General features: G+C 35.8%; 1 protein-coding gene across 1 annotated transcript in view; it reads left to right on the top strand.

Annotated features, from left to right (window-relative positions):
* The first annotated feature begins 7,849 nt into the window (after positions 1–7,849).
* Positions 7,850–25,262, top strand: part of LOC149080243 (ionotropic receptor 93a-like) — a 44,140-nt gene continuing 26,727 nt past the window's right edge. The window contains exons 1-3 of the mRNA XM_089239329.1: positions 7,850–7,979; positions 16,756–16,929; positions 20,471–20,731. Of these exons, the coding sequence (XP_089095455.1) occupies positions 7,886–7,979; positions 16,756–16,929; positions 20,471–20,731 (529 nt within the window). The 5' untranslated portion in view covers positions 7,850–7,885. The remainder of the gene's footprint in view (positions 7,980–16,755; positions 16,930–20,470; positions 20,732–25,262) is intronic.

The raw sequence follows: 25,262 nt of genomic DNA, 5'->3' as shown, positions 1-25,262 counted from the left end.
ACAGATTTCGAATACATACACTACATACACAGAAGTTTTACATGTAATAGAGCTGAGATTCGAAACATTGAAATACCGACATTTATTAATAAAACAGTTACAATTTAATGGCAATAAATATCGATATTTGATAAATATGTCTGATTTTCTGTGCTATATCATCATCAGTACCGGTAGTGAATATGATAGAGCACGTAATATGAATATGGGCAGTGTTAAACACTTCATCACAATTTCAGCATCAGATAGTAGACATATTATACCTAATGTACTGACGATATCAATATTTTCGTTTATGATTTATGGTTTGAAATAAATGCATATGGAACATAAATAAAAAATTAATCTTTTTTTTCAGTTTTAAATGAGCTTGTTCGAATGAATTTTGACTTTGAATGTTGGACTTTGTAATATAGTGGGCATGCCCAATCTGTTGAAAACAATAACAATCCTCTTAGTAGTGAAATAAAGGAGGTAGCAAATGTAACTCGGTAAGAAAGCAAAATAGAGGAAAAAAAGGTAAAAATGTGTTCAGGGTAATCAAAAATTATTAATAATTGAAAATAAGAAAGAGATCCGTACAACAATAAATCGTTGAACGTCAACAGGAGTTGGAAGTCTAAGCGGGTGCGGTACTACAGGTCGATAAGATACTCGCCTAAAGTACCAAAGAATGTTTAAAGGTGTCGTGAGTTCGATACCCGGTTCGTCGTCGTCAGAAAAACTTTCCTGACACAAGGGTACAACCGAAACGGCGACATGACCGCAAAAAAAATTGCTACGGCCGGGAGTCCCCCATCTAGGGGTTAGCGCACCAACCTCTCGGGTGAGTATAAAAAAAAGGCAAAATGTCGAACGTTACTGTTCGGAATCGACAACAAATTGCAAGTCCTGATCTACTTGGCCTTCGTATGCAGAAAATGACCGTGGTGCGACGAAAATTATCAAATGATATCTATCATTTGGCTGCAATGTCATCTAGGCTGCAATGCAATTGCACGAAGGTAGAGTCAGTGAACGAAATTCGAAATTAAGCCAATTCAATAGAACAGTATCAATTTATGTGTTTTTCTTATTTCGCCAAAAAATCATTTTGCCATGTAAATCCTTTTTAATTGCTCTCTCCTCGAATTTTGCATACTTCCGTATTAGACGCATTTTACACTGGTGCGATACTACAAGCGATGTCATGTAGCCTGCAATTCCACGAGCATTGGTTAAAAATTTCAGGTTTTTTACGCAATCTGCGTCCAGTTGTATGCTGCCTCGCTTGCAGTATCGCGCCAGTGTGCATCCTGTCTTACACTCGTGTGCAAAATTAAGAGAATTAGCACATTATGTCGAATTTCTGAAAAATTAGTGGACAGATTTTAATGAACTTTGGTACGAATACACAATTATAAAAAAGAAAGAGATATATCATACAAAAGTCATAGTACGCACTCATGATTGTCAGTAAAGCTCATCATTGCAGGAATGTCGAAAATCCACGTTGCGAGATCGAACCGAAAATTAGTCTAATATTGGGTATGATCCCCTCTCACAGTCAGACAGGTCGCACAGCGCAACGACATACTGGACACGAGACAGTTGAGTCCCTGTGGCAATCGGTCCCACTCCTGCAGCAACGCAGTTTTCGGCTCCGGGATGGTTCTCGGAGGGGGATGGTGAGATGCAATTGCCCTCCCAAGAGCGTCCCAGACATGTTCTATAGGGTTTAGGTCAGGAGATCTGGCTGGCCAATCCACACGCCGAATATCCTCACTTTCCAGATAATCGTTGACCAGGTGAGCCCGATGTGGACGAGCATTGTCGTCCATGAACAGGAACCGAAGGCCAACTGCGCCCTGAAAAGTCGAACATAGGGCTCTAAGATCTCCTCTCTATACCTCCTTGCAGTCACGAACCCTCTGCCAAACACATGGAGGGGTGTGCGGCCGTCAAACATGATGCCTGCCAAACCATGGCACCTCCACCACCATAGTGGTCCATTTCCCTGGTGTGGGAGGGGTGGTATCGGGCACCAGGCTCTCTCCAGATGAGTGTACGTCGAGAATTAGTGTCCAGGCTGAATCTCGACTCATCTGTGAAGAGCACGGTGCTCCAATGAAGCCTGGTCCAAGGCTGATGTTGTCTGCACCATGATAAACGCGCTCTCTTGTGTGCTGCAGTTAGCGAAACGCAAACAGCGGGTCTTCTAGCATAAAACCTTCTCTCATGAAGCCTTCGGGCAACAGTAAACCGTGAAACTGGAGTCCCAGTGGCAGCATGCAGCTCACACGAGAGCTGTGATGCTGTAGCAGTCCTGTGACGGCACGCTGAAAGTGCCAAATAACGATCCTCATTGGTCGTCGTGGCTCTTCGACGACCTTGTCCAGGTCTTCTCGATATGGATCCAGTGTCCTGAAACTGTTTCTACAAATTGCAGATGACACAGGGCGTTAGATGGAGCTCTGTAGCCACCTGCATTTGTGATTGCCCTGCCTCCAATCTACCGACGATTCTCCATCTCATTTTGTCATCCATATGTTTTTGGCTACTCATTTTACCTGATAGTTTATAAAATTTACCAAACTCTTGCAAGAAATACAGCGAATGTCGTCAAGGAGTACGAGCATATGAATCGTGGAAAACGCCTCGTGCCCTTATCATCTCCTCCATGGTCACAGCTCCGCCCACACAGACGTGTACGACACTGAATATTTGCATACTTCTTCGGTGGCATTATTAGTACCTTTGGTTCAGTACTTTTTGTGAAAATAGACACACACAATGTGCAAATACTCTTAATTTTGCACACGAGTGTACGTATTTACAAAAAAATATATACTATATATATACAGGGTGATTATAAAAAAACTATCCCGACATATGGGCCCCTAACTATCATACCATTCACAGAAACCGAATGAAATTTTGGCATAAGGTACTTTGAGGTATGTGCTCAAGAATGATATGGAAAACAACAGTGTCACTCTAACAGTTACGGTTACAGTGAGAAAATTTCGAAAATATCAAATGGCAACACCAAGTTTTTTGTATTGGAATGTGATCTCCATTGTGAAAAACCCTAAATAGCGTTCGAACGGCAACTGTAGCATGAAAATCACCGGCGGTAGATAGGCTAAAAGTGAGGACAACCAATAAGGACAGAGAAGCAGCATAAAATAAAGCATTTTATTGTGTTTTCCACATGACCTTGTGGAGGACTAATCAGGCTGGGATCTCAGCCGAAGAAACGGTGTGACGAATGAAACGAACATTAATGCTCTGGTGCACGGCAAAGTCCTTTTTACTTTTTCCTTGCCTAGCTCCGAGGATTTTCGTGGAATTCCTTACCAGACCAGACTCAAATGTTTGCCCCATGCCCAGCTGCAAAGCTCTCACGGCTGATGGTGGGATTACAGACGGGCTAGTAAACAGTCTTAGAAGGTATATTTAATGTACAGGCGGTCAGTATGTAGCTAAGACCGGCCTGCTTTAGGTTCCTCACTGGATAGAATTTTTCCAGAGTTTTTGTCAAAGTCGGAGATTCACTACTTTTTGGAGTTGACATATCTGATTTTTTTCAAGTTTCTCGGCAACTCATTAGTAGAGACCGGAAGTTTAAGCACTAAAAATGCTTGAAATAGGCACTAAAAAGAGGTATTTATAGTTAATGTCAAAAAGGAAAAATAAGTATAAATAAAACTATATATATATAAAATATCAAGGGTCCGAAAAATGACCGAAAAAAATTTACTCCGTCTGTGTTCCCACATACAGTCGATTCCCATTTTAATGAATACCGTTATAGCGAAAATCTCGTTTTAACGAAAAGATTTTTAATTCCCCCCGGATAAGTTTACATAGGAACAATGTGAAAATATGAAATTCCTTTATAACGAAATTTCGTTATTAAGAAGTAATTGAAGTTCGGTGTCTTTGAGTTCGTTATAACGGGATTCGCTGTATTAGTTTATAATATATAGCGGCATTATTAGCCAAGCCAAGTTGATGCTACCAAACCAAACAGAAGTGGGCCTTCAAGCTTAGGTCGGAAGTGATTTTGTTCAATTAGATACATAATTGTAAGGATTTATTCAAATGGCTAACATGCAAAATAATATTAGCTAAAATGAAAGAACAATGATTAGTGAGTAATTATGAATTATGTTTCAATTAAAATCTGCTCTTACAATCTCGATGTGAATTTGATGGTATGTCTGAAAACTATGCATAGTAGAGATGAAAAAAGTCTTTGTCATTTCTATACCTGGCTGTACCAAGTTTTGTCATATGCCTATCTCTCAATTATTAACGCCTATTTGCGTTTAATGGGGCTGGAGGGAGGAAAACTTTATAACAATTAATGCTAATAATTGAAGTTTTTATAATGAGAAATTTTCCTTTGAGGTTCTTGAAGCCTAAAATACCAGAGTATCACAAAATATGACCTCTAAGATTCAAGGACAAACATAAAACAATGTCGAAATAGGCATTTTCGGCGGAAAAACTCAAAAAAGGCACTTTTTACAAAAAAGTTTAAAACTAGGCAAAAAAAGACATTTACGGCATTTTGCCTGAACTTCCGGGCTCTACTCATTAAATTCAGTGAAGTCAGTAGATCCTTTATGTGCTTTCTTAGAAAAATTTCTATTGATGGCTGGATTTTGGATTTCGCTTTCTTCATGATTGCGAAACTTTTCCCAAACACTTTGCTGCTATAGAAATGTGGTGTTGAGATGTATCTTTTCTCAGATTTTTCAAACGTGGCGAACTTAATCTACTCCTCAGATTTTTCTGATTGGTGTTTTTTTACAGGGCCGTCATTTCAACTGTTGCCAGGGGAGGACAAAGAGCATGTACTAAAGGTACGCATATATATATATATATATATATATATTTGTATATATATATATATATATACACCATTTTTAGTGTATTTTCAAAAGGCAGGAGGGGGGGGGCGACGGTCCCCCGTCCGCCCCCCCTAAATGACGGGCCTGGTTTTTTAGCCCTCGAATTGGTGTTGACAGTTGCTCACAGCTCGATCAAATCTTTTTTTGTGCCTCGCGTATGTTTTGTTAGTTTTACTTACTTAAAAGGAGAATTTTTGGGGGATATTTTGGTCTTCGAGATCACTGACTACTACAATCTTCTACCATCATTGACCTCCGACGATTGCGCAAGGAAATGTGCTACTGTTACTTCCACACAAAATCACCTCACGAGCCAGCTGTTGGCCACCCCTGATCAAGGCTTATAGGTTGAACAACGTAATTCGTATCAAGTGATAAATATTCTCGATGCACTCCGAAAAGCAAAGAAGCAAGAAATTAAATTGTGACATATGTTTTAGCATACAAAGGGTGCCGTTTTCAAAGAAAAATTACTCGTTTTTTATGAAAAGTCTAATAAAACCTGGGTATATCTTCATGATTGGCTCCACATTTCTCTTCACGTTGCCCAACTGACAGAATTTCAGCATGGCAGTTCGAACCAGAAGTCAAGATCGTAAAAAAGGCATTCATAGTGTACTAAAAGTACGTCAGTATTTTCAAATTATGCATTTTTGGTCTTCAAAGATTTGTTGTATAACAACTTCGTCAAGAGAAACAAAATCTGACTGCTTATAAAATTTTTCCAAACCAAATTTGCTCATACAAAAACCACAATTTTTTTCATCTAACTTCGAATTATTCAAAACATTTGAAAAAAAATTCGAATTAGATAAGAAATTTTAACATTAAATTAGATAGGAAACTCTCAAGCAAAGCTCGTAAACTTTCGAATTAACTAAATTTCACTATATATGGAGATGAAAGGAAAAATAAGTTATATATGCAAAATCGAGCCATGTTGGGAATTTTGAAAGTGTGAGATGCAAAAGTATAAAAGTAAACAAAGACCATCAACCAATTACTGTAACACCAACGATCAATATACATATTACATTGTTGAGGTATCCTAGGAGATGAAATACAAACAGGCTAATATTATTACTGTGGGATCATGTGCAAAGATCATTTTCATGTGCTTTTCAGAATTCATTTTTTTAATGATATTTACTGATATAAAAAGAAACGCTCCAGAGAGAATAATTTTCTCCTGATTAGAGCATTCCATGTTGATTAAACAAAGAATCAATCGCTAACATTGATGAAATTATAAGTGGAATGAAATTATTTGTTTTCACATACCTATAGGGTTTTTATGAAGTTATGTTTAAACGCCGCAGAGTTAAAATCAGATGATAGTATATTTTAAGAGATAAAGTTGACAGTATATGATTTTGATATCACATCATCGCAAGTACACGAGGAAAAATTGTGGAATTCTCATTACCATAAATGATCATTATATAAATTTCTTTGAGCTCAGTGTACATATTGTTATTGTTTTTTACTGAATTACACTGTTTATACAACTAATATATGTATGCTTCTATCTGCTCTGACTTTGCAGCTTTATTTTAATACAACGAAAGCTTTTCACCAAAGTCAAATGAGACTTTTAAAAGAAGTTTCGAGTATGTATTTGTATTTGTATAATATTATGAGATAATTTCTCATAATATTTTTTCATTTTTTCGATAGACGAATAAAATGATTTTTCAATATTTTAGACTCATAAATACTAGAATTGATATATAATATCGTTCCCTGCATGCCAGAATCACGAATGTGCAAATTTTTCTCTTTTTTTTTTATCATCTGGTTAGATACCTTATTTTCCTATCTACGTTTTGCCTGAAACGCGAATGTGTATCCCTATTGAAACACATCTTACAAAACATTTTAGGAAAATAACTTCTATAGAGTAGCATGGGTAGAGAAAACATTCAAACGTTACGACATTGCACATTCGTGCTTTTGGCATGAGGGGGGACGATATGTACTGACGGTATGTAATGAGGATGAATGCGATAAACGGAAGAACAACATTTGCAATGATACCAAAAAGAGAAGAAAATTCAACTAAATGAAATTATCTTCAGAACTTCTGGATTTCCCCCATTACATGTGAAAAATATTGGAAAATGAAAAAAAAAAAAAAAAAAAAGAGGTTACGGATAAAAGACGGGGAATAATGAAGCGGCTTTCTTATACGCTGCTGGAAAGACAAGCTGAAGCAAACAGGTGTTGTTTACCATGGTCGAACACGAGACACAACATAACCAATATTTCCCCCTATTTTTCCCAACACTTCTGTGGCATCGGTTGTTTAAATAAGATGGCGGCGTCAGAGTGAATTAAGTAAATTATTGAGTAGTTTCCCAAGTAATTTACATGATAATTTAATATTTCTTTTTATTCATCCTATTAGACTTTTATCGTGTGCATTCATGGTGATATGATAGCTGGTAAAAGAATAGAAGCATTTATTTTATATGCGATCTGATCATTTAGTCTCTTCATAAAAGATTTATGCTTGTTAAGTATATGGAACTAAAAAAAAATACTTCACTTAAAATATCAGTTCATGCATTTCCAATGGCGATTCTGCGATGTATTAATGATAAAGATTCACGCATCTCGAGGCTATTATACTGTAGAGAACAAAAATGCGAATTCGTGTGAAAGAGCAAATTGACCGTGTCCAATTCAAAAACCGATACATGAATTATGGTTCAGGCGCTTTTCTACTGCAGGAAACGATTGATCGATAAGCTTAGAAAAGTTAAGTTTCGTGTTGCGTGGCACATCGGCAAAAGTGTTCGAAATCCTCTAAAAAATAAATAAATAAAAGAAGGAAAAAACCAATGACACGAGAGCAATTTTCGACCGCATCTTGTAATTTAACGTGTTTTCGTTGAAAACGAACGACATTCGATCCAATTTCGTCACATTAGCATGAAGAAGAATTTCTCAGCATCTACTCTAAACATATCACAACGAGAAAGATGAATAAAGCATTGCTTAATTGTTTGCTGATAGTGTCCATTTTTTCCCATCAAGAACTTGCCCAGGAACCAACTTCTTTACCTTTGAAATTAGGTAAGATTTAAGTTTGTACTCTATTTTCACGCGATTAAACTCGTAATATACTCTTTTGTTTCAATAAAATATCCTAACCTTAACATTCGAACTAAGAAATATTATATCCATATAATCGAACAATCGGCTTTTGACAAAGTTATTAAAATATCACGGTAACTCATCGATCTGAACTGCAGCTGATAGCCCATTAAAGTTTCTTAATTGAAAATAGAAGCTATTTCAAATAATGTTTCATAATACTGTAGGTTTCGGAAAGTGTCGGATAGGAATAAAAATTCTACGACTCTTATTTAAAGTTAAAGTAAAATATGAAAAGCGACCAGCAAATAAAGCAAAATTGATCTGTAATAGTACCCCCCCCCCTCCCATCCACCGAAAAAAAAGTTATCGGGGAAAGTACAAAAATTAAAATTTTTACGTGGACCTCAATTTAAAAAAATCAATTATTAAATTTTGTGCCTCTCTTCATTGCACTGAAGTAAATTCACTCCATGACATTCGAATGAAAATTTGCTGATATCGGTAATTGAAGTTCTTGATTTTTGTCACTTTTCACGTCTTTTCGAAATTTTGAGACTTGAAAATATATTAAAACGTAAAATATGTCAAAGACACGTAATATATGTAAAAAATTAAGTAGTATTTTTAATAATTGAATTCAAGGTAAATCTGCATTTACAGTATTTTTCAGATTCGAATTGACCATTTGGGAATATTATTTCCGAAAAAAAAATGTCAGAACGAATAAAAATAGATATGTAAGAATATTATATAGTACATCTGGTTTTTCGTCTAGGTTAAATTTGACCACAGAAACATGCACGCTTATATGCATTTAAGACCACAAACCTTATTTTTTTATCATGTTACTGCATATGCCTCTGCGGTAGTTATTCCAAGAAATGCTTAATTTTTTATGATAAATTGAAAATTGGAAAATTTTAACTAATTTAATGCCTCCCATGTTATATACGGTATATCATTATTTGCTCCTTTTCTTTTGTATTTTTTTATCGCTTTTCCCCGCAATGTAACTGCAACCTGATTTTTGTGGATGTAAACAAATGTCTTAAGAAGGTACTCGTGTAGCCCTGTGGCGGTCTTTTTTCGTCGTGGTAGCTGTTGTGAATTTCGGGTTTTTTCGAAAAGTTCTTTCTTAGTGGTGTGTGTGTGTTTGTCTATCGTAACTTTATTAATTTATTTCTGTGGAATATTTGTAGTGTCGATCTAGGTATTAAGTTCTTCACATTACGCTTAAGCTCTCAGGGCGCGTCCCGCTGGTGAGAAGTCTCCCCATCTGTATATCTCCGCCATTAAAAAGTGATATTATGTGTGTATCAATTAGTTGAATAACTTATTCTTAAGATGACTTATTGAAAAAATGGATGATAGTGACATTGCGGATACGTCTAGTAATGACGTAGGAGACAATGTGGTTATATGGAATTCAGCTCTTCTGGGTAAAGATATCATTGACATTGCTTCAAAAGAGGAAAAAAACTGCTTTACCATAAAATGTCATGGGGATAAAAGTATTCCAAGTTCTCGTTCTAAACAAGTTAGGGATTTCATGGCATCTAAAGATTCGGAACCTATTAATATCAAGGAAATCATAGTCTCTAGAGCAGGCGACGTTGTGATTTCAACTTCATCAGCATTCACTGCTACAGAATTGTTGAATTTATCCTCTATCCTCAACATTACAAATCTCTACAAGTTTGTTGACGGACACCCCCCTCTCATCTAAATTCCTTATTAGGAATATTCCCACATCTATCACTTTGATTGAATTGGCCGATGAACTAGAATAAAATAACACAATTCCTCTTAATATTAGGCTAATAGTACATAAAAAAGTACCTACCACATCTATTAGTATTACATCATTAATTGGTACATCATTCCCTAATGAACTGAACCTTTGGTGGCAAATTTTCCGCCCCCAATTGTTTGTAGATAGGCCTCAGCTGTGTTTTCAATATACACATAGAACAAAGTTTTGTTCTAATTCACTTCCATCATGCCTGTTCTGTGGTGCTTCCCATTTAGCCAAAGACTGCAATAACCAAAAAAAAAAATGTCTCAGTTGTAAATCAACTGATCACATTGTTACAGATAAATCATGCCTTACATATACACATGAACAAAACATTTTGAAATACAAGGCATTACATAATGTTCCTCTTCATAAGTCAAGAAGAGTCTACCGATCACCAAGAGATTTATACGCTAACGTAGTGGCTGTCAACCCTACCAAGGATACTATCTCCATCCGAAATGAAATTCAACAAATAGTGTATGAGGAAATAAAAAAATGAAAGACTCTATGATGGCCGATCTGAAAATCACTATAGCGGAAGCTGTAACTAATTCCATCAAGGAAATCATCCCTGAATAATTACTACGATTGTGAATCAGCTGCAACCCCTCTCCACAAAGGATGACTTACATCATAAGAAAGCTAATTCCTCTAAATTTGTGAATCAAGCCATTTCATACAGACCCAGCAAGTTTGATGCTACTTTGGTGGGTCGGGGTGAAAAATAGTTGAAAATTTTTTTTTCTTTCCTTTTTATTTCTTTCTTCCATTAAGTTTATGTAACTTTTTGTTTCTGGCTTCATTAGGTTATGGAACTGTTTGTTTTTGGTTTCATTAGGTTTATGGAACTTATCATTTGTTTATTTGATTTCTATCATAAAACTCGTTATGCCAGTTTTTACATTTTACATGTAATTTCCACCTTTCTTGATGCTCACATTTTTTACTAGATATAATTCTCATTTTTCATGACCCTCACATCAATATACTCCAATGGAACACCCGTGACATAAAAAACAAGGTTACTTATATTAAACAATTTATGCATAACTATGAAATATTAGTTTCCCAGGAAACATTGTTAAATCTTCTAACCAATTCTTTATTCCTGGCTATTATATATACCGTCTTGACAGAAGTTATGCTGCAGGGGGTGGTCTTATCACTGCCATTAAATCAAATATTTCATCAAGATTAGTCTGGACTTATTATGAACCAGAAATGGAAATTTTGATTACTCAGGTTTTCACTTCTACTTATTCTTTCTATGTTGTTAACATTTATAGACCTCCATCTCATTTCACCTTTGCTCCCTTAGATCAAGCTCTGTCTTATATTTCTGGGGAATTTATTATACTTTCAGATATGAATTGTCATCACACAGCTTGGTCCAGCAGTAATGACTCTACTGCAAGCAAGAAACTTTATGATTGGCATATTCAAAACAATATTTGCTTGACCCCTCCTAAATGCCCCACTTATTACAATGGGGACACTACTTCATATCTGAGCCTCTGTTTGAGTTCCCCTAATATGCATCGCAGAATTGTCTGGTCAGTAACTCCTTATTAAACAACAGTGATCACTTACGTATACGCCTCACAATTTCCTCTAGCAACTTTTTATATACAGCAAGGAAATGTAGAATTCATTGGCCCTTTGTCACTTCTCGCCTTAAAGAATTTAAGGATTCCTCATGTTTTCAAACTCTCTATGAGCAAGTGTTGCACATCGTCAATTCCTCACAAACTACCCTTCCAGTGGCTCGTTCATATAAAATTCCCCTTTATATGGAAGGTCGCTTACTTCTGAAAAATAAAAAACAAGCTTTTCGTCAATATCGTCACCTTCCTTCTATCAATAAATTTATTAATTACAAAAAACATGCATCACTTTTTAGATGCCATCTTAGGATCCTTCGCTTTAAAATTTTTATGACTGAGATTTCTTCACGCTCTACCCATAAAACATTTATGACATTCTTCGCAAACATCGCTATGTGGCGTCCAAGACTCGGGATCAGTCTAATCATATTTTTAATGTAGGCCAGAATCATATTACTGATCCTATGGATCAAATTAACTTATTGAAATCCACCCACTTTCCTTTTAAGCCTAACAATTTATCATTCCACTTTATCGGCCCATCTTGTAACTTTAACAATATTTTAGAAAGCCCACTCACAGAAAGTGAACTTCTCAAAGCAGTTTGTACTGGTAAATCTAATACTCCAGGTCCTGATAGGATATCACTGAAAACTTTCACACTTTTTCCTAAGAAAGGCTTGGAGTTTCTACAATCTTTCAATAACTGGTATTATGGTATTATGGCTTTCCTCGGCTGTCCCACAAGCTTTCAAAGAAGGTCGTATGATTTTTATCCACAAATCAGGAAAACCTCCATCAGATCCAAAGTCCTTTAGACCTTACACTTACAAACAATATAAGCAAGATTTTTGAAAGAATTATTCTACACAGGTTTAGCTGGATTACACTTAAATATAAGATATTTCAATCTTGCCTTTATGACTTCAGACTTAAAACAGGATCTGAGGCTTGCTTAAGAGATATTGCTTCAGAGATTTACAATTCTTTCCAAAAAAATGAAATCTGCTACATTATGGCCATAGATATTCGCAGTGTTTATGATTCAGTTCCTTGTTATTTGCTTTTGCACAAATTGGCTAACATGGGTTTTTCAAATGCTTTCCTCACGTGGTTTTCAAATTATCTTACTTTGAGGAACCACTATATTCATTGGAGAGGTACGTCATCACAATCATTTCCCTTTTCTCTTGGTCTTCTCCAGGGATCTTCTGTATCCCCATTCTCTTTGCACTATGTATATTAGACATCACTGCGTTTATTCTTACTCACACAAAAACTTCTCTATTTGCAGACGATATTTTTATTATGAGTAGTTCATCTGATGGTATTGTAGCAGAAAATGATTTAAACGAATCCATGTCAAAAATTTTAATGTGGGCTTCCAACAGTGCCCTTGAGATATCCTTGGATAAATCCAACTCCTCGATTTTTACTCGCAATTGTACTGTATATATATATATATAAGATTCATTTTTCCTTCTTTCCCTATCAACAACATAAACGTTCCTTTTGTACTATATATGAAAATCCTAGGTGTCTAATTCGATATCGCACATCACGCTGGAAAAAACAGTTACAAAATCTTCAAGCTGAAGGTACCTATAGTATGAATATTTGCAGATCCATAAATCACACAGCTAAAAATATTCTTTGCGTGTATGTAAAACCTATCTTCTTGAACATAATCACTGGTATCACTGGCTATGGAGCTGTTGTCTGGCTGAATGCTTCAGACTCTGTTCTACGAAACAACTCCATTTACAACTCTATCATGAGATCCACCCGTCTTTTACTTCGCTCTATAAAAATTTTGAAAATGAGAATTATACTGAACTATCCCACTCTTGTGGATCACCTTCTTTTAAGAATCAGTAGCTTCTGCATCAACTTAACTGCATCTCCCACCCAAGGTGCTTCCAACCGTATAGACCGTGTCCTCCTCTCTCCAAAAGATTGGACAGTTTTTCTCATTCACTCAATTCACTCTTCGGTCACTTTTGCAACCCATATATCCTGATAAACCATGTCTCCCAGAAAATGTTACCACCACTACTTATTCATTGTTATTTCAGAACTTCCCTAAAATTCCTGGCCTTCAACACCCCTTTCAGGTCTATGTGGACTCTATGGACCCACATGCTATATTAGTGGCCACTGACGCCTCAAAAGTCCAGCAAGTTGCTTGTGATGCTTACAGCCCCTCACTCAACATTATGAATACCTGGTATATTAACCCCAATTCTTCAGTATTTACTGGTGAAGCAATCGGTATTACAATGACTTCGAAATCTTTAGCTATTCATAACCGTCCTCTCATCATTTTTTCAGATTGTAAATCTGTTCTCATGGTACTGAAGTCTTTCTCCTTTATATATAAATCTCACTCAGTCATTCATCTTCTGTTTTCATGTCTTGTGTGGGCCAGTTTTTTTTCTACTTACATTCATCTAATTTGGGTTCCTAGCTACTCTGGTATCATTATGAATGAAATCATTGACAATAGAGTCAGAAATAGGGCCTCCTCATCCAACATCATTACCGATACACGTATATACCCTGAAGATCTAAAAGCCATTCTCCATCTCAAATTCAAATCATCTATACAATATTCCCTTGAGTGTTCACTCCCCAATTTTTTCATCTTTTACAAGTGCTGCACTAAATATTCTCATCTTTTCACATATAGAAGATTTGAAAACCTTTTCTACGAATTTATTGTTGACAGAGCTCCTCTTAATTATCTTCATTTCATAAAAGAGCGAGATAGCCCAGATTGTGCTGTATGTAAGGTTCAAGGATTGTACATTACAACATGCAGAAATCGGTGTGAAAATGGGACTCGATGAATAATCAATAGATAAAATCCGAGAAACCACTAGTTATTTTGAATATGTCAATTCATACAATGACCAGTTTGATTGAAAGTTTCTGATCGAATCGCTGATATTATTTTACTGCTTGTACACTGTACACGTCACCTTCGTCAAGATACCATTTTTGCAATCTTCGTTGAAGCTTTTTACACCTGACTGTTTCGATGAAATTTTAAAATAACTCAAAAAATATTGCTCTATTTCATTGTAATCTGATTAAAACGCCAGCGTATAAAAACGATCGCGTAGTAAACAAACGCACTATATGCACATTCCCTCAAAAAATTTGACTTGATAGTGAAAGAGAACAAATTACCACATTTTTGGCAAAAGTGTTGATTTGGTTAAAAAAAGTTTGCAAGTAGATCTCTGTGGCTAATACTTTACAAATCTGGTGATAAAATCGCCAATACAGTGGATGAAACCAACACGTAATTACACGAAAGCTACACGTAACAGCAAGGTTATACTATCACACTACATTGAGAGAAAAAGCGCCAATCGTGATAGAAGAAGGCCGAACTTGGATTTTTTCTAATGGGATTCAATATTTCAGTTCATTTTTCAACAAATATCAACCCGCTCATAGCGGATAATTTTACTTTCGTTGGGTGTTTGGCACGGAAAGGAAAAAAAATTAAAAAAAAACCTCTGAAGAAATTGTAGTTTAACCCTGTCGTGTTAGGGTTGTCCCCTAGATAAAAGCTCTAGATCAGATGAAATGTCAAAATTTGGTGCACCGAAAATCTGCACGTCTATCATGAAAAGCCTCTGCATACGCTCAAAATCGGTGTGTGGTGCTCAATTTCACGCCGTAGGAATGCGTGGGTGCATTTTTTCTAAAGAAACAGTGGATAGTGAACTGTGCAGGGATATGATCTTGTAATACGTCGTAGTGTTGGATGAAAATGAACGTTTTTGCTTTTTGCAACAGAATGGAGCTACCCGCCATACGTCTAATGAGACAATGGATTATTACACACATTTTTCGATGACTGCCTTATTTCAAAAGGATCGTGGCCACCAAGATCACCGGACCCTGAAAAAAATCCCCTAATTTTTTTCTTGTGAGGACACTTGAAGACAAATGCACAAGAGTAATCCCCCATTTCATTGATTAACTAAAAAAACATTCAATCGAAGATTGAAAAGGTGAGTGCCCTGAGAAGAGTGGCCAGAATCCTGGCAAAAAGAATACGCGCTTGCATTCACGCAAAAGGCTCACAATTTGAATACACGTTGAAACATTTTGAAACGAACTTTATTTTTCTATCTACAAATGTTGTCTTATTTGAACTATATAGTTTTTTTTATTTATTTCTTGATAGAATTTTGAAAACAAAGTATATTAGAATGAGTTGAGTGACTTTTGGATCACCCTGCATTTATACGTGTGGAAAAAAGATGATAAATTGTCTTTCAAATTCTAAAAAAAAAAAACGAGATAAAGGTGCATATTAAATGCTATAGAATATGTATATATTTAAAGCATCTTTTTACTGAAAAGTTGGGTCATACATAGAATTAAGGTATAAACCTGTTTGCTACAATGATCCTATCTTTTACTACGATAAATCCGCCTATAATGATATTTTTTAAGATATTTTGAAACCGCTAAAACAATATTTTTTTATACATCGCTCGACATCATCTTGAATATAATTTCAACTTTGTCATCTGTTTTTGTTCTTCCTAGGAAGTCTAATAATATCGGTATTTTCCACCACCTGATCACACACCGAAAGTGTTGATTGAAGTTATAACAGTATTGCTGTTTTCTGTGTAGTGTATAGAGATGCTGTACGATAAACACCTGTACAGGAACAAGACATCACTGATTTTTACGACTAAATTATATTTAATATTTACTGAATTTTTATTTTCAACTGATCAACTATACTTTTCTGTGAAGAATAAAATATTTAAAATCGCATTTTCTGGTGGTACTAACAATGCCGATTTAGAATAGATGTCAATAAAAGCATAAATTCGATTTCACGTAATAAATAATAGTAATATTGCCTCTCTTCGTGTAACGATGATCCCTCTCCATCGATATTTTTTCTTGGTCCCCAGAGTACCACTATATCGAGGGATAGAATCCGATCGACTTAGGTAAGAGATTTCGGAGACAAATAATTTCTCGACCAATTAAATTTATTCAGCAGGAACACCCGAAGAGATATTATGTTATTCAGTAAAATCTTAAGTATCTCAACAATTTCGAGAAATACGAGCACCACAAAAAAAATCAAGTTTCATTGCTTTTTCAGAAATAATCTTTTGGATTGGAATGGCTTCTGCGATTATAGATGATAACATTTATAAAACACTTTGCACAATTGGAAATTTCCTCTTAGATAAATGGTATAGGAGTTATCTATTGAACAAAGATATTATTAGACCCCCCTATATATTATAATATTTTGGCTCATGGATAATATTCAGCAGTCAAATAAGAATGGTTTTTTTAGCTTTGGTAACAGATTCATCTGACCTTGATGCCGAATATGTTGAGTTGCAAAACAATATCCGAATGTTGTGGGATGAGCTGGAGGTTAACCAAAAAGACCGAATCGAATTTCAATTTATTGATCAGCTGAAATATGGAAGTTTAGGTGAACTACTAGCTGTGAATGAAGGTAAAGGTAAGAGAAATCACTTTTTATGTTACTGAGCTAGAGGCAAAGTATATATGAACATATTGTATCATCCCTATAATATCTTGTTTGTTGTTGTATGAAGCACTAACTGAACAATGTTGCTTTAAGAGAAGAAATATAAAAGAATAAAATATTTTATACCTTATACACACACACGGTGATTCCTTAATTCCACTGGCCGCTTTTTACTGGCTAACCATTGATCCTAGAGGCATACTTCTAATTAGAAAAATTATCCGAATAACGTGTACACCTCCGATACATCATTCATATTGCAAGGGGCTGTACACTTATTAAAATACAAAAATCAACTTTTTATACGGAAACCCTGTCCTCAAAAACCCAGTTACAAAATTGTTGTCCTGTCTTTCCTGAGCCCAACAAAAAGAAAATTCACGTTTCAAAGTGAACTATTCGTTAAGACTGTATTGTAAAATTTGAGAAAACTTTGGAAAGAACAGCATAACTAATGTACAAGCTCATTATGCTTTTGTTGGGCTCAGGAGAGACAGGACAACAACTTTCTAATTTGGTTTTTAGAAAAGGATGTCCGTACATAAAAAGTAAGTTTGTTTTCCTATTTTAATATTTATACAACTTGCAACATGAATGACGTATCTGAAATCTATACGTTATTTGGATACTTTTTCTAATTGGAAGTATGCCTCTAGGATCCATGGTTCGCCAGTAAAGTGCGGCCTAGGGATTTAGAGAATCGTTCTGTATAACTTTTGTTGCACACGGTTCAATGAAATGCAATTTTTTCACAGAAAGGGGAAAAACATTTTTTCAATCATAAAAAATATTCAATTCATGAAATAATTGCAATTGTATTTGTAATCATTAAATTGTTAAAATTACGTGTCCCAAAAGTTTATGGAATCTATTGAATACATGCAAATTTGAAACGCGTAATTGTGATACAAGGCTTGAAATTTAGAAATGAATCAAGATGAAATAAGGTGCGAGAGAATCTTTTGTTTACAAGACAGCAAGAGCGACGTAGCTTTCTGTGGATTAGATTAATAAAATTTTGAGATTGAAGTTGCTAAGCAGGCCTATTGAATATTTTTCAGAGGCTTTAAATCGTTGCAAAAGCATAATTTATCACGTTTTAGCCAATAGGTGCTTTACCATCAAAAATCACATTCTGGAAGATCTCGATGTACGACTTCACACTATGATAGGTTAATAATAAGAATGATGTCTACCCAGATGATGTCTGTTTTTTCTGGAATTGCTCGGACCTCTGGTTTGAATGTATCGTCTGATACGGCTTTAAGAATTTAAAAAACTTCTTTTATGATTCATAGGGAAAACTGTCCGTCAACTAAGCCGTCTCAAAGCACCATATTCAAACACACAACACATTTCGAGAGGTTAGAATGGACTTCAAACCAAGTATCTTATAAAGACAAAGGGATCAGTGTCATTTTTAATGACAAAAAGAAATGTAACTTAGTTGGTCCTGATGTGGGGGTCAAATGTTACTGTCACCATTTGAGGGAAAAGCTAAGCTCATACTTCAGCGGACATTAGGGTGGTGGTTCTGTGATGGTATATGGGTGGCCTCCATATTCAATAGACACGCATCTTTAGTAATCGTAGTTAGGAGACAGGATGCATAAAAATACATATAACACTGGAAAATTATTTCCTTCTATTTGGTTAAATTTTGGGGGGGGGGCAGAATTGAAGGGTTTCAGCATCGTCAATGCTCCAATGCGTGTGTCCAACATCGCGAAAACATATTTCAAAATGAAAAATGTGACTCTACTGAACTGGCTGCCGCCGAGTCCTGATCTCAGTCAGATAGAAAGTATGCGGAGCATAATGACTCACAGTCTACTCCAATGGGCGACAGTTCAGCTCGGTGAACGCCTTGAAACACATCATAGAAACTGAGTACTATAATTTGGACCCACAAATTCCAACAAAGTTTTGTTCTTTCAATGGAAGATCGAGTGTTTGATGTCGTTCGAAATAATGGAAAAATTATCAGTTATTAATTAACACGTGTTTCTCAAAAATGATAATGTATTTGATTATTCAACAAACTTTTGGGACAGCCTTCATTTGTATTTGTTTTTTATTTTGGTATAAAAATATTTTTTTTCTTTCAAATGAGTTGTTGAATGCCAATCACATCTGGTCTGCAATATTTTTCACACATTTACATGCATTTATTTTCATTCGTCTGAAAAAAACAACTTTCTCGAGATTCTATAAACTTTCGGGACAGAGTGTACTGTATATTTACCGTAAAATGGGTTGAGATTTTGTCACTTGGGGTGAGAATGTGCCATTCTGAGATTCAGCAAACAGGTGTTTTCTAGTAGCTTGTTATTAAAGAGCTATTAGTCTTTCCGATTAGTAGGGGGTAGTGGTATGTTGGTACAAAGCAACTCGGTAGAACTTCAGAAATTGTTATTAAATTGTTCTGTCGCATTCTTAAAACTCGTGTAAAGCGTTGGTTCCCGTGATATCATGGATTAATTTCACGCACTGGTAAGTACGTAAGTTCTTTTTATTTTGATTCACCTACTAGCTGAAGTATTGTCTGTCGAGTTTCATTTCTGTACCTTGTTTTGTTGTAAACATATGGCACTATAAGTAAAAGAAGTCCACATGATGGGGTGAGATTGTGCCACCTATTTTTTGTTATTTGTTGTACCGTAACCATTGTTTTTCGTTTTTTTTGCAATGAGGCGTGTTTATGTAAAGGAAGTTGGTAGTCGGAGGTATCATGGGTGGACCGATGAACTCATATCAGGGAAAGTGACTGAAAGCTTCACTGTAACCACAATAGATTTCAATGTAGGTGACTTCGTAGCCATTTCATATGAAGAGAGAATCTATACGGGTAATATGCACACCTAATTTGATGAAAGTGGGGAAGCTTGTGTTTCATATGGTGAGAAAATGAAAACATTGGATTCGACCAAAAAAGGCTGATGAACTTTTGCATAGACCGGACCAAATTATTAATAAAGTATCTGCTACCAAGAAAAGGGAGAATGTAGAAATCTTTTTGGTTGATTTGAAACGTTAAACATTTCTAAGTCGTTAAATAAAGAGGCATTGAGAAAAGCACACATTCTTTTGTTTCTCAATTTATTTATTTAAACCGTAAAAACAATTGTCGAAATTTAAAAAAAAATTTCAGCTTAAGAAGGAGGCAATATTAACTGAAGTGTTTCTGCTTCGAGGTAAGTGGTGTGTGAATGTGTCATGATCTTATTAAATGACTTTTATCAATAAGAAAAAGAGGTGGCTTGCCAGTGGTTTTGACAAAGAAAAAAAATGCCCCTGCTACGAAATAAAAAGCTGAGATAACAAAATTAATTAACAATAAAATCCAAAGAAAGCCTTAGTAGTTTTATATTTATTCAAACGAAAAAAAAAATAGCCTTAATCCGGAAGAAATATGTTATATGCTTTATATGAAAACTGTTTCCTTTTTTTTTTCAAATTACTGCTTGCTACTGACTAATACGATATTCTTTTCTGCTTTTTTTCCAAACAGTTGAAGAAATATCGATGATTTTCGCAATTACCGATTGTATTACTGAAGAGGAGGAAACACTAATAAGAGAATATTTTTCTAGCGCCATTTATTTGAGTATCGTGAAGCGTGGTTGTTCCAGACCTTCTCCCGATGTGGGTATTGGAGCACCAATTATGCTAGACCCTAATGATATAATACCTCTGTTGGTTGATTTGAAAACAAATACCAGATCTCTTTACAATTGGGACGATATCGTCGTTTTGTACGATGAAAATATTCGTAAGTAATAATGTACATATATAATATATATATATATATATATATATAGTAAAAGCCCTCTTGAAGGGGTTGGTGCACGATCTTGGCTTCCCATGCTTTCCTATAGGAAAAATCTCCTTCCTTTAACCCAGCGGTTCTCAACCTTTTTTGACGCACGGAGAGCTTTCGGTACGTAATTTCTATGGCGGAGCCCCGGATGCCTACTTTTTATTTATTCATCAAAGTTTCTGACATTTTTATCATTCAAAAATATTAATAATTTTACTGGGTTTTTTATTTTCTTCGAGCGGCCGCGGAGCCCATGGGAGTTCACACGGAGCACCGGTTGAGAACCGCTGCTTTAACCTGTTCAGTGTGTTTTTGTTCTCATTGAAATGTATTTTTTCCTCCCTAATGCAAGTATTCACCAAAATTGGAAGCCTGGAGTTTTTGAGAAAACAGGAAAGAATAGATTATATTCTATTATAGTTAGATTACTTGTACATGAACAGGTTTTAGCGATTCGATAACAAACGTGGTGTGGTACTGTATATAGAGATTGGGGGAATGTGTGTGTCCATGATTGAGAATATTCATCATTACAATAGGTAGCGATTTTCGGCAGAGGAACAAGTATTGATACCTCATTTGTTTCTCGTTTTAAAACTAGAGCCTCGTTTTTTCTGAATGACAGATTGTAAAACTTCCTGCATTAGGTACTGTTTATGTTACTTTATATTTTTTTTCGGCATGCGTCCGAGCACACAAAAATTTATTCAAAAATTAGAATATTTTTTTTACATGAAGCTTAAGCCGGCACCACATCAACACCACTGAATTTAATTCCCTTTACTTAAACTGAGCATTTAGATCAGGCATCTTCAACCTGTTGCACGTGAGCACGACGGTGCTCCCGGAAGCATCTAGAGTGCTCGATGCTCGTGTCCGATTTCGTGCTCACGAGCACTCTTGGTCAACGTTCTAATTCAACACCTTGTAGAAATTGCATTCAAGGATTCAAATCATTCTAATTTCATGCATTTGTAAGTTAAACTTGCCGTAAGGGTGGGCTAATTTTGATGATGGGTACAGGCAGTGTTCGCGACTAGAAAAGGGTTGAAGATCTCTGATTTTTAGATTTTAGCACCATTCACAAATCAGCGACATGGAATAAAACGTATATCAAATAAAAAATACAAAATGAGAAATTGATCATCATGGGTCTCTCAATCTTGTCGAAAAAGAACTTTTAGTTGTAATATAATGGACAGAACTATATGAAATGTCTAATAACCTACTAGAGAACTATACAGGGTGAATCCGACCTCTGCCAAACGAAAGGGGATGATAGACGAGCCCAAGTGGGTCATGAAACACCCTACCAACCCCGTCTTATCTCAAACCGTTTTCGAGTTATGGTGCATATTCGATTATGGAAAAAAATGCGCCAAGTTGGAAAAAACCGGATTTGTAAAGTTTTTGAAAGACCGACATGCACGCAAAAATGAAGCACATATTCAGAAAGAACAAAAAATATTCTATAAGGTGACACTCTAATTTTATTGAAATATCTCAATTAAATGGCGAGCTACAAGCGCTAAGGGATTGGCGAAGTTGAAAATCGATTTGCCAAAAATTTTTAATCGCCAATTCCGAAAACACCATCGTAGCTACAATCAGTCAAATTTATCAAAAACTTGTCTATTACACCAGCTTTCGAAAGAACCTACAATAAACCATATTGGTGTTCTGGTTCAGGAGAAATTCAGCCTTTTGTTCGCAATACATCACCGAAATCAGCGTTTGTCAAAATACATATTCGACGAAAATTCGGAACTGGTCGATACAGATTTTGGTGACAATTTGATTTTGCTGAAAAAATCCTATAAAAGTGACATTACATCAATCTACAGCAGTGTTTCCCAAGGGGGGCGATAGAAAGAACGGTCTTTGGAAAAAGTCAAAAAAGCCTGGTCTTCGGAAAAAGAGTCAGTGGAAAAAAACTGACTGTCATCAATAAACCATCATCAGATTATTAGTTCCTGCCACTTATTAATTAACAAATAATTATAATTATCCAATAATTACAATTAATTAATAATTAACAAATGTGTCAGTTCCTGATGCTAACTATGTAAGTAAATCATAAATTTATGAATTGATTGATTTAAAGTTCATAATGTTCGGAATAAACCAAAATGCCCGTTTTAAATTAATAATTATAGTTATTTTTAATTATTATTGTTAGTAATGGTTAAATAATTTATTATTATGGTCAGTTATTAATTATTTAATTAATTAGTTTAATAATAATAATGTGGGGCGTGACACAACAAAAGTTTACGTTTGATCGATTCATTCAAAACGGGCTTTTACTGTTCAGAGTAAATTAATGAATAAATAAATAAATTATATATATATATATCATGAAACTAATAAGTCCAAGATGGCTAGTTAACTCATATGTTAATTATTAACTGCAACTAGAGAGGAAGTAAATTTTTATAATTATTCATTAATTAATAAACGGCAGAAACTAATAACTTAACATTTGAAAGGGGTGTGACTTGGTAAAAGTCAGAAATGAAAACGTTCAAAAGCGTATTTCGGGCTTTTACCAACTCGTCATGGTGAAACCTAGGTTTTACCGGTAAATTCTAGGCTTTACACAGTCTTCGTTCCTTTACCGTGACATATATATAGTTTCCCAAACTTTTTGCTCCATCGCCCCCTTCCTCAGGAATTTTTTTCTCTTATGGCCCCCAACTCGAGTATGCCCATAGGATGTCATGTTATACCCGTAGTTTCTATCGCCCCCCCCCGAACCATTCTATCACCCACCTCGCAGAGTCGTCTTAAGAGCATCATGGACCCCCGGGCCAAGTCATTTTTGAGAGGCCCTACCAGGCGGGTTCTTCAGAATTTCAACGAGATTTCAGTTTTGTGCGGCCCCTTCTTCGCTTGAGACCCCCAGGCCGTGCCCGGGTGGGCCCATGCGTTAAGACGGCACTGCCACCACGGGGAGATATTGCCTACTTTGGGAAACACTAATCTACAGGATACCTGTATCTAATGGCGAGCTCTTAGCGATCACCAGTATAACTTGATGGTCGTAACTAAACTACCTTAATCCATCTATTCAGCAACTATCCCACTCCATAATAAAAATACTTGCAATCAAGAATTAAGAACGTGGTCAGACTTGACCGCAGCAAAAATTGCTACCGCAGGGAGTCCCCCATCGAGGGGTTAGCACACCAACCTCTCGATGAGTATGAAAAACAAGCCTGCCATTCGGAATCGGCAATAAATTGTAGGTCCCGGTCTAATTAGCCCTCGTGTGCAGAAAATGACCGTGGTGCGACAAAAATGATCAAATGAGCAGATTTCAGTGATGTATTGCAAACAAAGGGCTAAATTTCTCCTGAACCAGAAAACCGGTATGGTATATTGCAAGCTCTTCAATGTACCCAGCTAGCATTCGTACCCAGGAAAAGAAAGCATCCATAATTCTTCTCCCCCACTCATAGAGTATTTTTCTTATAGCGATATGCATATTTTTTCCCGCCACCATGTCCAAAGTGGCCGTTATTCGGAAATCGTTGTTCGGAGATTATCTATAATGTAAAGTCTAATCATTATGAGACGCGTTCAGTGCGGACGAAACGCCAGCAAATATGTGCTCGTGTGAAAAAGCATGCGTATCCGGACCGCATCCACATCCGCTCCGTGTGAAAGAGCCCTTATACAGGCTGTCCCAAATTGTTTGCACAGCGGATATCTCTGTAACCGTTGACTTTACAAACATACTTTTAATTACAAGAGGTTTTCAAATGACGTGCAGTTACTTAAAATCTGAAAATTTATTTTACGTGTCGTACACATAAGAAAATGAAGGAATTAACTTTTATACAGTCCCCGTGTGATCAAAAATCCAATTAGAAAGTTTTTGCTCAGTCTCTCCTGATGTCAACAAAAAAAAATTCTACGTTTCTAGGTGTACAGTATTCACTGAGATATTCGTATTCAAAAAAACGGAGGAAAGTTGGGAAAAAACAGCGTTAAATGCGGAAGAACTGTTTTACCCGGGGAGTATAAAAAGTTAATTCCTTCATTTTCCGACGTTCCTTCATTTGTACGACCCCTATAATAATTTTTCAGATTTTAAGTAACTGCACGCCGTTTGAAAACCTTTTGCAATTGAAAGTATGCTTGTAAAGTCAACGGTTACAAAGATATCCGCTGTGTAAACAATTTGGGACAGCCTGTACAGCTTCTAAAGTTAATTTTTAGGTCTATAACGACTCATTCAAAACCACAGTCTATTCAATAACATTTGATGACTTCAAGGGATTTTAACGAATTTTTATCAACAGTTTTGTATGTTCTTATTTTCACTACGGCTAAAAATATTTTTTTACTCCAGGATAATGCCTAATGTTTAATCAATATTATAAAAAAACTCTCAGGGTAAATTTCAACGTTAAGTGGACAACTACGGTGTTTATTTTTATGTACTATTTTAAATTCAATTGCGTATTTGAACAGAAGT

Source organism: Pholcus phalangioides, unplaced genomic scaffold (genome assembly GCF_987345545.1).
Source record: "Pholcus phalangioides strain wild (caught in Gottingen) unplaced genomic scaffold, Ppha-v1.0 ptg000011l_1, whole genome shotgun sequence".
Lineage (NCBI taxonomy): Eukaryota > Metazoa > Arthropoda > Arachnida > Araneae > Pholcidae > Pholcus > Pholcus phalangioides.
The sequence above is the reverse complement of the archived record's forward strand: the minus strand, read 5'-3'. Positions and strand labels throughout refer to the sequence as shown.